Genomic DNA, 15,780 nt, shown 5'->3' with positions numbered 1-15,780 from the left:
TTCGAAGTTGAGGTGTTCCTTTTAACCTGTGATAGTATGCGTTGTTCTAAAGAGTTTTAGCCAAAGTCACCTTAGTAAAATGTGTACGGCAATGAAGATACAATAAGTTAATTTTTTTGAAATATTTGAAACCGGTCCTGCTCAAATTTGCGCTGATTTGTTAGAAATGAGAATTGACAAAAAAAAATCAAATGAGCATGGACGTTAATCAAAAATACTGTCAGAGTTGTCATCTAATTAGTCGGAATGGCTTTATCATTACGAAAATAATGAGCTCACAGATATGTTGCTAATGCATGGGCAATGTTATCACGTTATCAGAATGCAGCTGCGGCGTTCAGAGAGTACGCAGAGTGATTTCCAGAAAGACACCATCCTGGGCCACGTCAGTTATTAATCTAGGACAGCGGAGAAATAGACAGGACCGGACTCAAAATTTTAGAAAACAATAAAAATATACAATCAATTATCTCCCTTAATACAAACATTTTACTAAGAAGATTTAGGCTAAAATTCTTAAGAATAATGTATAGTATCTCGTGTTACAAGGAACCCCTCAACTTCGAAAACGCCCTGTATATATAGAGGATATTTCACGAGTGATAATGAGCCTGACGTAATTTAAAATGAAACTCACACTATATTTCCGAAAAAAGCTGGCTACTGAAATTAAAATGTCCGGCTTTTTTGAAAAAGTATTGTGGGTTGAATTTATTATTCCGTCAGGCTCATCATCATTCGTATAGTTTTATATAATATGTATAAACGATAAAGACAGGACAAATATTGTAAGTTTACAGATGAATGTAGGATTTAATACGTAATTCTCAATTATATGGCTTCAACAATAATTCATCTATTGGAAAAATTTGTGTAGCAAAATGTGAAGAGGAAAATGGACAAATTATTATCACAATACAGAGTATTGCTATGAAAACTTGTGTTCTGTTCAATATAATAAACCATCGTCAAGAAAATAAAACTTAAACATCCAAACCTTACCTCACAAATTTTGTCAGAGTGTACGTCTAAAAGAGGACGTATTTGCAGTTTCTGTTGAAAAATACAGATTTTTCATGTTTATTTAAAAACAGCAGAGGATTTACATAATATTAATTATTTATGCGTTGCTCCTTATTCCTCCAAGTACTATCGTCCATAATGATATATTTTTTATAGAATAAGGTACATATTATTATTACTTAAACTCAGTAACGAGCATCATAGAAGTTTTCACTTTTGTAGCACACACTCTTTTTTTTATTTATTTATTTATTATGCTAACTACAGCTTAAGGCCCGGTTTATTCACCTTCAAGTAAATTTATCTGGCCCGTAGTTGCTATGATTTAGAATCTGCTATTGGTAGATAACCGGTAATTACCGTTCAAATAAAGTTACTTGAAGGTGAATAAACCGGGCCTTAATATAATAAATTAACATGATAGCCGTATCCACTTTCCGCTTAAAATAAAAACTTAAATTACAAACTTCGAATAATTTCATTTTAACTAACAATAACAGTTTACACTTACTTAAAGTCATTGAGGTACATGTTCCTCGCTAGGACTTTAAACTGTGATTGTGGGAGCATTAAATTTTCTAAAGTCCAGGAGTTCCCTAATTTTGATAACCTGGACACTGGCGAATTTACTCCTTGGGATGTTCTATTGAATGGAATAACAAATGGACCTCTTGATCTTGAACTTGTACAATTTTCGTAAAGGCTAATTTTACTGCCTAATTCAGGACAGTCGACCAGATCATTTAATATCCCATGCAAAAAACGTCCGCATAAATTCTGTGTGACTCCACTGAACTAAGATGCAATGTTTTCGCGATTTGAAAATAATCGTGCGTGATCCTTGAATTTAATTTTATAGCTACTTATTGGAGAAATCTATGTTGCACTCTTTCTATTCTATTAATATAAATATCAAAAAAACGGCCTCCAAATATTTGATCCAAACATCAATATGGGTTTAACCAGCGCGTTATAAAAAGTAGTCTTCAAGAACGATTCCCATTTTTTTATTCGTTGTTGTAAAATTATTTCGTATTTAGCATAATTGTATTTACTAGTTGGAGGACTAGTAGAACAAATACAGGGTGTAACAAAAATAAGTGCATTTATTTTAACTGGTAATAGCACTTACTCATCAATTACAATAACTTTTCTAAATAAAACTTATTGGAATTTGCAAAATTGAATTGCCATTTGTCCCCCTTTTTTTTAACGTGACGATTTACATGACAAACGCTGAAATAGGTAAATTTTGATATCCCCAGGCACACGTGTCGGCGATGAATTCAGCAGTGCAACTTCATCTTTTTGGCAAGGTGACCACTGTCTCGCGAACTATCGGGTGACTTTTAACGACTGAAATTATTTTTGTTCGTTTCGAAAGCGAATCAACAGACAACTCTTTGACAAATGACTAGCAGTACCAATTATTCCAGAGTGCAAACTCACTAAATTTCTCCCAATTATTAAAATACACCCGGTATTATGGAGAACAGGGATTGAATGACATATAATTTAAAGCGACTTTAACTCTCTTTACAACAATATGAAACATTTTGGGTTTTTGTCAGTATTATTAGAAAATAGCCCAGGGAACAATTGTGAACTCATACAACTATTTCAGGCAATTTAAATTGTCTATAAATAAAACAACACCACAATTTATTTACTGTTCCTCGTCCAGCTCGCTTAGGAAAAGATGAAGACCATTTGCATTTCAATCATCAGTGTTCTATTTACTGATGCTACATAAATAGCAATAAAATTATGATACTATTTTAAAGAGAATTGAAATTGCTTTAAAATGATACATCACATGACTACACTTCACAGTGTACTTTCTCCAGTGATAACGGGTAAAACTCAAAAATGTTGTCATCCCTATCAAGAGAATTGAAAATGCTTTCATCCTGCAAGAAGGTGATAAGCTTGACCGGGAGATGACGTTGGGCCGCTGAGTCACTACTATGTGTCCCTTTAATATCAAAATTAACCTGTTTCGAAAATTTTACCCGAAGTCTATTATAGTTTTCAACATAATCTACGTGGATACTTTTCCTTGGCCCATCATGTATATTAATTATTACCATTTCCGTGGTATGTTGACACCGACAAACTATCCGAATCAAGGAAGCTGTTGGCCTCTAACAAAATACTTGTTTGTTGTTCTTCTTACGAATATATAAATCGGTGGACACTTCACAAAAAATATTTCGTTTCATAGTGACATCAAACGTCAAAGAGATTCTGAACTTTAATGAATATCGTCATGAAGGAAAATAATTCTAATGTCAGTAGTGTTCTGTTTCATTTATCATCAGTGGTGTTAGTGTTGTTTATTATTAATTATTGTTGGAAAAGAAGGAAATTGTACTATTATGCTGCAAAGTTGAAGGGACCTTTTGCTTTACCATTTTTGGGAAGCATTCATCTTATCGTCAGAGGTCCAGATGGTAAACCAATGTGAGAGTATTTGAAAATATATACTTACTTAAATAACTTTTCTTGTAAGAATGGTTTCTTAAATCAATGGAAGTGGCGGAGAAATATGGACCAATTGGAAAAGTCTGGATGGGTCCCTATTTATTCATTATAGTTACCGATTCAGATGTTCTAGAAAATGTTCTGAAGCAATGTCTTGCCAAAGGGTCGTTGTACAGTTTAATGGAGCCGCTATTTGGTAATGGAATACTAACTGCACCAAGTATGTAATTTATTAGTAACATAAATTTAATACCTACAGTAATAGAATTTGAAAATGAGTAAATTGTATTAAAATCTTCGAGAGCTTTTTTTTAGTCGAGACGCTAATTAATAATTACGCTCGAGAAGATAATTAAATTTTACCGTCGTGTATAATTTTCGTATCCCACCTCCACCCAGCGGCACGGCAATTTTGCCGGAGTACATACACTATTACGGATAATACTATCAAGTAATAGTGCAATGCTTATCAACATAATTACCGGCGTCTCGCCTCCACATTTTGACTTTTTTGTGTTTTATGTTCTGTGTCAATGTTAAGGAATTTCCTCACGATATGACATGAGTATAATAATATACCTTTTTGAATTTCAACCACCAATGTGTTCTCTAAGTCCAAAATTTTTAAATTTTTCAAAAAAGATTGCGGTACTATTCCTGTTGCTGAAATTATAAATGGTAAAATCGAAATTTTTTCTAAACAGCAATGATTTCTCATAGCAACGGAGAGTTCTAAATATTTATTAATTTTTGTACAGGGCAAGTCACATAACGGTTATTTCCGAATTTATTTTGTACGCAACCAAGAATACTAATGACGCTGACTACTTGATACCATTTATAATGTGATTTAATTTAGTAATCAACGTAGGTATGTAATTTGGCTAAAAATGTCACAATGACGTTTTCCTGTTCTGATTAATGAAGTCAAAAATTAAATTCATCAACTGTCATTTTGACATTTTTAGCCAAATTACATACCTACGTGGATTACTAAATAAAATCACATTATAAATGGTATCAAGTGGTCAGCGTAATTAGTATTCTTGGTTGCGTACAAAATAAATTCAGAAATAAACCTTATGTGACTTGCCCTGTATTATTTGTCTGTGTTATACAGGCTGATTCACGTAGCCGGTTCATTAGAAAGTTTCTGATTTCCCCAAATCATATTAATATGAAAATTGGTAGTTGACTATAATCGACTACTCCAAGTTCAAATAAAATATTTTCAAAATGGTGGCACTTCCGGAAATACCGGAAATCGACGCCATCTTTATTTTTGTTAATGGAAAGGCCTCATTTTGACTTCACATTCTACGTTAAATTTTGAGTTTAACAAATTTATAACTCTTGAACCATCTGAAATAAATAATAAATTTTTTTTAGTTGAATTCCTAAAGACCTGGCCGATCTATTCCGCCATTAGTGGTGATTTTTTTTAATGTTTCATACGCCTACTGAAATTTTTCAAAATTGCTAATAAAAAAATGTCAAAAACTTCATTTTTTTAAATAGCAACCACCATTTATGACACTAGATATAAATGTAAAATTTAGTTCTAAGCCTACTTTTATTAACATTGTGTATGCCTATTCCCAGTCGTTTTGGCGTAATTTCGAATTTTTCAGTAAAATATTCTTTTTTTTTATCAAACAATTGTTTTATTTGAATTTTTATTCAAAAATCACATGCAATAACTAATAGATAACAACTAAATAATAAAAAATAAGCAAATTAACAAAAAAATATTTTCAATGAAATCATTTCATTAAATCTTATCTTTTCGTTGAATCAGACGAGTGATTTAGTTAATTGTTTGTGTAGACAACTATTTTTTAATGTTTAATAATAATTGCGCTAATTTTCAATAAAGGAAACATGTCTTAAATTACATTTTTTAACTTGAGGTAATTTTATTATCATTAGTTGAACCTTCACCCCGTCTAAAATATCTGTATTTTAAATTTCATAAAAATCCGGGCAAATAACCGAGATATTATCCGACACTGACACTGACAAATATGTTGACAATTCAATAAGATGATATATGAGTACATAGTGTCCCAGTTTTATTTGTCCATCGACCGTACAGTCGCGAGCAATAAATTAATAAATTTTGGTCGTCAATGTCATTCTTTGACGCAATGGAAAATGGTCCATTGTAAAACGGTCGTAAATATTATAACCTCTCATCATGTTGTGTGACATTAATTGGCATTTATTTCTCATTTTTTGACACTTCGTTGACAGGAATTTTTTTTAATTTGTGATAATCTAACCAAATTTTGAAATGACATTGACGCTATGGAAAATGCTCCATTGTATTTTAATATGTTCGTAAAAATGTTAATTCTGTTTCAGTTTCAACATGGAGAACCCACAGAAAAAGTATTAATCAAACATTTAATCAAACCATTTTGAATTCGTATTTTGACATTTTTGTGAGACGTTCAAATGAATTAGTCGTTAACCTGAAAAAGAACTACATGAATTGTGAAACAAACATCTTTACACGATATGGCGAATCCACATTTAAAATTATTTGTGGTTAGTTAACATTTTACAATCGCAAAAAAATTTTGTTCTAAAATGTTATTATTGCAGACACATGTATGGGGGTAGATTCGACCGATTTCAATCACCAAAACGAATGTTTGTCGTGGATGGCTGAGTAAATTAAATAAACCATAATTTCCCACAGAGTTTTAATTTAATCGTTTTAGAGGGGGGTTTTATATAGGGAAACGTATCGTTAATCCTATATTACAAATTAATCTTGTGTGGAAGTTGTTGGGATATCAGAAAAGAATAGAGCAGCTTTGTGCAATGGGTCATGATTACGCCAGAAAGGCAAATACGAGTACAAATAACGTTCTAATAATTTATTGTTAAATGAGTAAGTTTTAGATTGTTGAAAGAAAAAAAAATTCTAATAAGGATGAAGTCGCCGATAGTAGCAATAATAAGAATTATTTAAGTAATTTAATAAAACTTACTGAAGAAGAGGGTAAATGGACCAACAAGGAAATGATGGAAGAAATACAAACGATGGTTGCAACAGGCAGCGACACAACAGCTATCACATTAAGTTTTGCCACTATCATGTTAGCCTTGCACCAAGGTATTCAAGAAAAACTTTACAAAGAGATGTGCGACATCTTTGGAAATACCGACAGAGATCCTACGTTAGATGATTTAACTCGAATGGACTATTTGGAACGTGTTATCAAAGAAACCATGAGATTATTTCCAATAACACCTGTTATACTCAGACAGGTTCAGGACGATATTAAAATACGTAAGTTTCTTAACGCTTTTAACTGCTGCAGTGTAATGAATATGTTGTAGGTGACATTGTGATCCCCCAAGGTAGCGAATTATTCATTCCTATAAATTTTATACATAGGAATCCCATACATTGGCCAGATCCACTAAAATTTGATCCTGACAGATTTCTACCAGAGGAAATTGAAAAAAGACCTCGTTATTCGTTTATGCCCTTCAGCATTCCCCCGAGAAATTGCATTGGTAAAACATTTTTTATGAAATTTTTTCATATTTTAAATTTTTTGTCTTTTCAGGGCTGTCATTTGCCATGATGTCAATGAAAGTTTCTCTATCAAATATAATAAGAAATTTCCGAATTATTTCAACTCAACACAAATCTGTTGAAAGTATTAAACTTCGTATCAATATAGTACTTGCTAGTAAGGATGGCTACGGAGTAACTCTTAAACCTAGAAAATAATAATTTGAAAATATTTTTATTAACAATATTTTTAAGTTAAAAGTCATATTATCGATTGTATTTTTTTTAATTTATTAAACTTATACCTACCATGCCATCAGCAATTATTTAGATGAAAGAAGGCTTTGAGATTTTGGACGAATTTAGACGATATCTGTATTTAGTATAAGTTTAAAAATAGTTATTTATTATACAAGCGGGCTAAATGAATGTTTAACGAGCCATGCGTTTAACAGCGCGAGCGGCGAAGCCGCAAGCGCGTTAACATCGCAAGTTTATCCTGTTTATCCAATTTTACACTAATAAACCTCTCCAATTTGAGTGTATTTTTTTAAATGAAGTCCGAAGCTTGTGTCACTAATCAATCAGTAATCACAAATGATTGTCGCGTCGCTGAGTGTGATTTTTTGTTGCCATGGGTTTATTGACACGATAAAAAAAAATCGGTGTGACAGTGAATTATTTTATCCAATCATGGCCAACTGTATCAAAACGTTAAGCGCTTATTATGGCCGTCCCACTCGATGATTTCTCCGTAAGAAAAATTGTTCTTGACATTTAAAAAAATCGTACGTACAGTAGAGACTTCAAGTGACGATTATTTGAATTAAAAGACAACGGATGACAGAAACGTCTCTTTTTTCTGTAATTGGTTATGTCCTATTCTTGGTTATGTCCATGTTAAATATTTATAAATTAACTGCAAGTGTTAATTGCATGCAGTAACAAAATAATAAAAATAGTAAAAGTGTCAATAGCTTAAAAACCATAAAAAAAAGAAACTTCAATTGCTTCAAAATATCAGACATAACCTCAAATTGTTTTAATTCGAATTTAGTATTTTTCTGAATACATTGTGTTGTTGGATAATGTGACTCGTCTCAGCATTAGAATAAGTGAGCACATCAAAAAGATTGTCATCTATGAAAAAAATTCAACAGGATGAGATCCTAAATTTGTAATAAAAGCTTTAAAAATGTATCGACACGTTTATTTACCTTTAAATGTACACTTTTCTATGAAAATAAAAAGATTTTTCAGTATTAAAATGGTGTTTGGAAATAGCGACCTACGGTTATAACGACCGAATTTCACCGGTCCCTTCCACATCGTTATAAACGATATATACTGTATATGGTTTGGATAATACCAAATCTAAAACCATTGGTGAAAGACCTCGCACAGCCATGCTCTGCTATGTTTTCCACGGGTTATCAACTATATACATAATTGCTGCAGGGTACTTTTTCCATTCAACATTAACAACGGCACAATTTTCACAGATTATGGTTTCATTGTTCTTTAGCTTGTTACTGACAATCATGCATCAAATGTAGTTTAATTTAAAAAAATTTGCAGCGGAACGTTAAAAAATCATATTGAACTTTTTTTCCACTATTTCTAAATTTTGATTAGGTACTAGGTGCGTTCGGATACTACCTCGGAGATGCAAGCACAAATTTAATAGACTTGAACAGCTGATTGGAGATCAATCTGAAATAAACGAACGAAAATAGGGTAGATAATTGTTCACTTTAGCTCCCGGTCGAATTTTCGCGTTTTTTCTGGCCAGATACCTTTAGGGCGTCCTCCTACATCGTTTCCCACCACTCAAACCTTGTGCAAATGCCCTTGTTTTTCTCTCTTGCTCCACATACTACATAAACATAACCAGATAGTAACCCTACTATTGTGACAGGCGCCAAAATCTCAACATCCTCGGTCGAAATACTCCTAGCAAATCGAGCTTCGTCTAATGACTCTGACGTCTAATATCCGAACGATTTAGATTTACATCAATTTGCTCATTTTACAATAACCGAACGATTTTGACGTAAATTAGCATAAAAATGATATAAACGAACGCGGCTACTGTCAATACTGTCATTGTGACGAATTTCGTTTTCAAATCAGTTCCTAATGTTAATTTAGGGGGCGCCACTGTACGTACGCTCCAGGGCCTACTCGACGGGAACACTTTTTCAAACCAAGTGGGACGGCCATAATAAGCGCCTAGCGTTTTGATACAGTAGGCCATGATCCAATATTACTCCTAATAAAATTAGGTCTTTCCGGCGTATACACGTGTAGAAGGTGAAAATCTAGAAAATGGATGATACAATTATGAACAGTTGCTTCCCAATACCTGCAATGTATGTAAGTATTTAAACATGACTTTATAAGGCAAAATTGGATAAAAAATGTTTTCATCAATTTCTGTTATAAATAAATTGTTTTCTAGTAAAATTCTACCATAATAATTAAAAGCTTACATCTCTTATATATTTTTTTATACGTTTATTGTGTTTGATTGTGTTGATCTAAGTAATATACCGCATAGGAACATTACTTTGGAAAAAACCTTTTAAAGATGTATATTATATTCATTTGGAAGAAGTTTATTTTCTATTACGGTCAGATCTGTCTTCCACATTCTTTTTCGTGTTAATTTTTTTATATACAATAATAGTATATTATTCAATGAGCGGATAATGGCTATTACTCGTCAGGATGATTTTGTGTCACGAGCCGAAGCCGAGTGGCGCACTTCAACCGAACGAGTAATAGCCATTAGTCTCTGGGTGCTGCGGCCTGGACACTCAAAAACAACCCCCTCAACAACAATTTCAATTCGCTCGTTCTATGAGGCTCGTTGGCTGCAACCTTAAAGCATCCATAATTTTGCAGATAATGCACAGTATGCAAAACGCATGCACATTAGCAACAGAAGTGACTAGGCGTATCAATTATTCGGGAGTGCTAACTCACTAAATTTGTCTCAATTATTAAAAGTCACCCGGTATTATATAGAACAGGGATTGAATGACATACAATTTTAAAGCACTTTAAACTCTCTTTACAACAATACCAAAAATTTTAGCTTTTTCTCAATTGTGGAACTGATACAACAATTTCAGGAAATTTACATTGTCTATAAATCAACAGTTCAATAGTATACAGGGTGATTCTGAAATAAGTTTAGAAAAAAAATGTGGAATATTCTTGACGCAATATAATTCTGCGTTAATGACTCTTGGAGGTGAAATCAAAAGGAAGGAAATTACCCTAAATCCTTGTATTTTCAACGCCTATCAATAAGGAAAATTTGTCCAAATTTGTTCACTTCATTAGCAACCATTGTTACATCAACTCCACAATAAAGGCGTAGGTGAAAGCACACTGCTTTGTAAATATTTCTATGGAAATGATCGAGAGGAGTAGGGTTATGTTTGTGAGTGACGGGCACCTTTGATTATTGTTGTTGCTAAACTACCAAGACAGTCAGGTAATTATCTTTAACTCAGCAGCGAACTAGCAATTTTGACCAAATTTTCAATCATTTGTATCTCGAAAACGAAAAAACTTTTATAAGAATTTTTTTTTGTTTATGACTTCTTTTCATCATCACCAATTACCGGTTTTTTTTCCAAACTTATTTCAGAATCACCCTGTATTGTTATGCGAGTCTATTGTCGAACGAGAGGGTTTAGAACACGACGAACGCAGTGAGGAACGTTCTAAAGGAACGAGTTCGACAACATGTCTTGTGCAACGAGTGTAACATGGTATTTTTTCTACTTCGGCTTCATTAATTTAATTTTTTTAAATATAAAGTTATTATCAAGTGACATTTATTTTAATGGAATTGGGTTGGTATTGACGAAGCAATGTCATTTCATTGAAAATTAAATTTTAAATGGTCTCCCAGATGTTGCTACAATAATGAAACGTTTCGACTTCCTTGACTTTTCCTCGATGAAACAATTCCCACTCATGAAAATTTTCTACAGTTCTTACCGTTTATTTAAGCCCGTTAATTTTCCAAGTGTGATAAAATGCCTATAACTATTGCTGAACCTGATGCCGCAAAGATATTGTAGTAATTAATGAGCTTTATTGCCCTACGGGCTTTCTGATTCCTGTTTGCACTTTTATACAAACATAAAATCTATCGATTCCAAAAAAACAAGATTTTGATTACTCTCCCCCACTCCTCTCGTTCTCTATTCTTTCCCTCCTCTTCCATTTCTCTTTCATCCATCGCATCTCTCTTCCGTCTTCATTCAGTATTTCTTTCCGTTCCTTTCTCTGCCTCTCTCTCATTTCGTCGCATCCGTTCTACATGTGTTCGATCGTCTCACTGTCCTCGCGTCATCTCCTGCACCTTCTCTCTTCTCCTTCCATCCCATTCCTGTTCACTCTCTCTCCTCGTTCCCACCTCTGAATCTCGCCATAATTTTTCTCTGTCACACACACTCTCTTCCCTCCCTATTGTACTTCGATTCTCTCATTCTTTCTCTTCTCTCTTACTTATCCGTGTCTTTGTCCCGCTACCTTTTTATTCACCTTCTCCTTGTACCTTTTCTCGCCGGGTCGTTTTCTCTTCCTCTCCTTCTTCTAGAATTGTTTCTTCAGTTTATCCTCTCTCTCTCATCCTATCTAAACCACTCCCCGTTTATCTATATCTTCCTGTATCCTATTTTAACCCTTTTTCGTCATCTATATACATCCTCTCATCTTTTTTTTCCTTCAACTTACCCTTATTTAGCATAATTTTCTTCTTCTGCTCCCAGCTTTCTATTTTTGCCAGCAACATCTTACCTTTATTTTTTTCACCCCTATCTTCCTTTCTAACCATTGTTCCACCCCCTCTCAGTACTTCCACTTATTCCCCTTATTATAACATTATTCTTCCTCTCCTTCTTTTCTCTTTGTTCCATCTTTCCCTCTATCATTTTCTTCCTTTTCAGTTTTCATCCAATCTGCCTTCTCCGCCTGTCCTTTTTCTTCTCTTCCTCTTTTCTCCTCTCTCACTGTCGCTAATTCTTTCCTTATCTCCCCATTCTCCTCTCTCATTGCCGCTAATTCCTTTCTTAGTGCTTTGATCTCCTCTCTTATCTCTCTAATCATGGTTGTCATTCCTTATCCATTTGCTTGCTTTGATTTTCTTTCTTCGCTTCTATTTGGTGACCTTGTCGCTCCGGAATTCTTTCTGAGTGGGTTCTTGCCTTCTTTCGACGTCCTACTCTCTTCTCTTTCTCTCTTGCTGTTTTCTTTCCTTATTTCTGAAGATTTCGGCATGTCCTCTGTCTTGCTATTCTTTCTTTTCTCTCACTGCCGCTAATTCCTTTCTTCGTATTTTGCTCTCCCCTACTGTTCCCGCCACATCCTCTCTTATCTCTCGAAACACGATTTCTATTTTCTTACATATTTCTCTGCTTTGATTTCCTTCTTCGCTTCTACTTGGGGATCTTTCGGTTCTGGAACTCTTTCTGAATGGGTTCAGGCCTTTTTCCGACATCCCACCCTCTTCCCTTTCGCTCTTGCTTCTTTCTTTCCTTGCTTTCGGCGATTTCGGCATGCCCTTCCTTTCTTGCTCACTGCGTTCTGCTTATCACCTCTCACTCACTCGTCGTTCATTACTTATGCCAAATGTTACTCAGTAATTTGTATGCAATGTAAAAATTGAATACACATAGGTACATCATTTGACATTTCATTGTGTTTCTATTTGGTAACAGTTAATTGAGAAACTGAAGATAATCATGGCTTGGTTCGAAATCCGGTTGGTTATTTCCTAGAATTAGTTACTCGTAATTCCTCTTAAAATATGGGAGCGAATTAGTATACGGCTACCGGAGCGAACAAGCATAGGACTAACGTGGTTATTTGACCGCAGGAGCGAACTAGTGTGCGGCGTTTGTAAGTATCATGTTTCCTCACTCTTACGCTCGCACACAGTTTTCAGAACAAGGAGCGCAAATATCTTCCCAACAAAAGAAAGTTGCTTGTATCGGCGTAAAGCGGTGATTTTTACTGATTTATGACAACCCGGTTTTATGACTTACCGGCATCCAACTCAGAAATGGAGAATGAGCAAGTAACAGGCAAAAGTACCCTACTAAAAAGATGTACTGACGACAAAAAAACTTGAAAATAATTTACTCTAGTCATATGTTCTTGGACAGTCTGGGTAAAGAGGATAAATTTATCATAATATAATTTTATACCTATTTGACAAATTTTAAAGTATGTAGATTACGAGCAGAAAAATCTACTCGTTACAGAAGAACACAGTACTTGGGTGGAATTGTTGTGAATCTACTAATCCTTCATTGTCTGCACGCTCCTTAGAAGAATTGTCCACATGTAATAAACTGGAACGAGATTATTTGAGGAATTATAAAGATCTGAAAAGTTTATGTCGGTACTGTGTGTCCCTTGGTTTCGTAAATCTCTTGTCCATGCTAATTAAACTGAAATATTTGTCAAATTTAGACAATTTCGACAAATCTATTATTAATTTAGCTTCGGAGAGAGATCAAAAAGAGGCTGTGAAATTGTTAATCGCAAATGACGTTGATTTGTCAAGAACTTGTCCTGATGGACAGCTTTACACGAGGCCGCTCTGTGGAACCACAATGATCTGCTCAAAATTTTATTAAATGCCAAGCTGGATCTGAACAAGAAAGATTCCAAAGGAAGCAGTTGAGTGTTATAACGAACGAAAAAATCAACTGTAATGAGGAAATAACGTTTATAATAAATGATCCAAATATGCTCCATCAACTTCAAGGCATTTGGGAACTCTTGGAAAGAATTGCGGTGCTGACATTCGCCAACATTTGAGGATTATTATTAATTTCATCAATTTTCGCAACATTTGCCTTAGGCAACTCCTCGAGGTTATTTAACGGATGCTGGAAAATCGATTTCTTTAAATAGGGCCACAAAAAGAAGTCGCACAGAGTGAGGTCGCAGCATCTTGACGGTACATTTCTTGTATTATATTCAAGGTCTCGTACGTGGTGTGTGTAGGGGCACCGTCTTGTTGGAAATACCCGTTCACAAATACATCATCATGATACTGTTCAAGAAATTGCTGTATGATTTCCAGATACCTTACAGCCGTCAATGTTCCTGAAAAAAATCGTATCGTTATCTTTTTTGGGAAGAAAATTTTTATGGTACCTATTTGTACCCTCAAAAACAAATTAGTCCAATAATCCTGCGTCTTGAAATTGCCGCTCACACTCCTACCTTTTGTGGTTGAAGTGGAACCTCTTCAAAGAAATTAGGTTTTTCTGAACTCCACCATCGCATGTTTTGTGAGTTGATATAACCGTCCAAGTAAAACCACGATTCGTCAGTGTAGAAACTCCAGTTGAGCAAATTCTCTCTTGGAGTGTTAAGAATCGATGGCAGTATTCAACATGTACAGGATAAACAGCTTGAAGAAGTTGCTGTATCGCCTGCAGACGATAGAGATACAATTGAACTTGTTGTGAGAGCTGACGAACAGAAGTTGGTGGGACTTCTTCCATAACTTGTCTTACGTTCGCAATTGCTTCCTGTGTTCGTTTTGTCGGGCGACTATTATCCTTTTTCCGATCAACCGATCCAGTTTCCCGAAATTGCGGTAAATTATGACGAAAACTGTTATTGTGAGGATTTATATTTCGCTGAACATCAACACTATTAACCCTGTGTTCAAATTTAAAAAAAAACATGTCAATGCATACAAGCAATTACAACATATCCAAGCAACCTCTGATAAAACAATTGCCATTAATTAAAAAAGATTATACAATCGTTTGGCATATTGCTTGGAACAGTAGGTGGTCACTTTGAATATTTGTGAAAATCATTTAATTAAAAGTTTCTCTTTAAACTTGTTTTTTGGATGTAATAATACTTACAAAAAACTAAAATTTCAGTTCTGTCAAAATAATAAAATAAAAGTTACAAGTTTGGTTGCCTACCCAGCGACAAGGTATGCGCCGCGTCGCGTCGGCACAATTATTGACACGAATATTCAAAAACTGAACATATGCAAACCCATGTTCAGCGAAATAAAATCCTCACTGTATAAGTTAACACGGCATCGGGAAATTTTTGGCGAAATTCTTCGAAACAGACTTCAATTGAAAATTGCCGCTCACCATCATAACATCAATTAAATGCCCGTTTCGAAAATACGATATGATTATTTTCCATTTATAAGAAAACCTAACAAGTAATTATTTTCGTCTGAACTTTTGAAAGTTAACTACTTAATTATGACCTTCGTCTGAAGGAACAAACAACAATAAAGTCAGATGTTTCGATAATAAATATATTTATGATGAAAAAAACTTGTCGCTAGCGTCTGTATTTTAGTTAATTAATAATAATTGCAATTTGTAAATAATTTGTAGTTTTAGACTATTTTTTTGGAATATACAGGGTGATTCATATAGTTTGATAAATATTTTAACCAGCGGCAGATTCCGGTCTCAAAAGGCTCTTGACAATAAAATTTTGAGTCATATCTACATCAAAAATTGGCAAAAATTACCACATCGGTTTTTTCACTATTAGTAAATACCATTCTTCGCTAAATTATTCCACTTTACGTCCAACGTATAGCAAAAATCATGAATGTCATAATAGAAGCAAACAATTGTTGCTATAGAGAAAATATTTGTATTATAAAGTTCGCTTTAGTTTCATTTTGACAACAATGCCTGACAGTTTGTTTC

At 34.1% G+C, this 15,780-nt stretch overlaps 1 protein-coding gene across 1 annotated transcript; it reads left to right on the top strand.

Annotated features, from left to right (window-relative positions):
- The first annotated feature begins 3,205 nt into the window (after positions 1-3,205).
- On the top strand, positions 3,206-7,579 carry LOC138139064 (cytochrome P450 4C1-like). The gene is made up of 8 exons (XM_069059228.1): positions 3,206-3,476; positions 3,536-3,727; positions 5,872-6,057; positions 6,115-6,181; positions 6,234-6,360; positions 6,418-6,808; positions 6,859-7,038; positions 7,092-7,579. Exons 1-8 carry the CDS (start codon positions 3,281-3,283, stop codon positions 7,256-7,258), a joined length of 1,506 nt encoding a protein of 501 aa, XP_068915329.1. The 5' UTR covers positions 3,206-3,280; the 3' UTR covers positions 7,259-7,579.
- The last annotated feature ends 8,201 nt before the right edge of the window (positions 7,580-15,780 follow it).

The sequence above is a fragment of the Tenebrio molitor genome, chromosome 9 (assembly GCF_963966145.1).
Source record: "Tenebrio molitor chromosome 9, icTenMoli1.1, whole genome shotgun sequence".
Classification (NCBI taxonomy): domain Eukaryota; kingdom Metazoa; phylum Arthropoda; class Insecta; order Coleoptera; family Tenebrionidae; genus Tenebrio; species Tenebrio molitor.
The sequence above is the reverse complement of the archived record's forward strand: the minus strand, read 5'-3'. Positions and strand labels throughout refer to the sequence as shown.

Excerpts from the sequence above, each read along its gene's own strand:
- LOC138139064 (XM_069059228.1), top strand. The coding sequence starts at position 3,281 with ATGAATATCGTCATGAAGGAAAATAATTCTAATGTCAGTAGTGTTCTG. Across the intron at positions 6,182-6,233 it reads TGTTTGTCGTGGATGGCTGA|AGGGGGGTTTTATATAGGGA; the intron begins GTAAATTAAATA and ends TAATCGTTTTAG. Across the intron at positions 7,039-7,091 it reads TCCCCCGAGAAATTGCATTG|GGCTGTCATTTGCCATGATG; the intron begins GTAAAACATTTT and ends TTGTCTTTTCAG.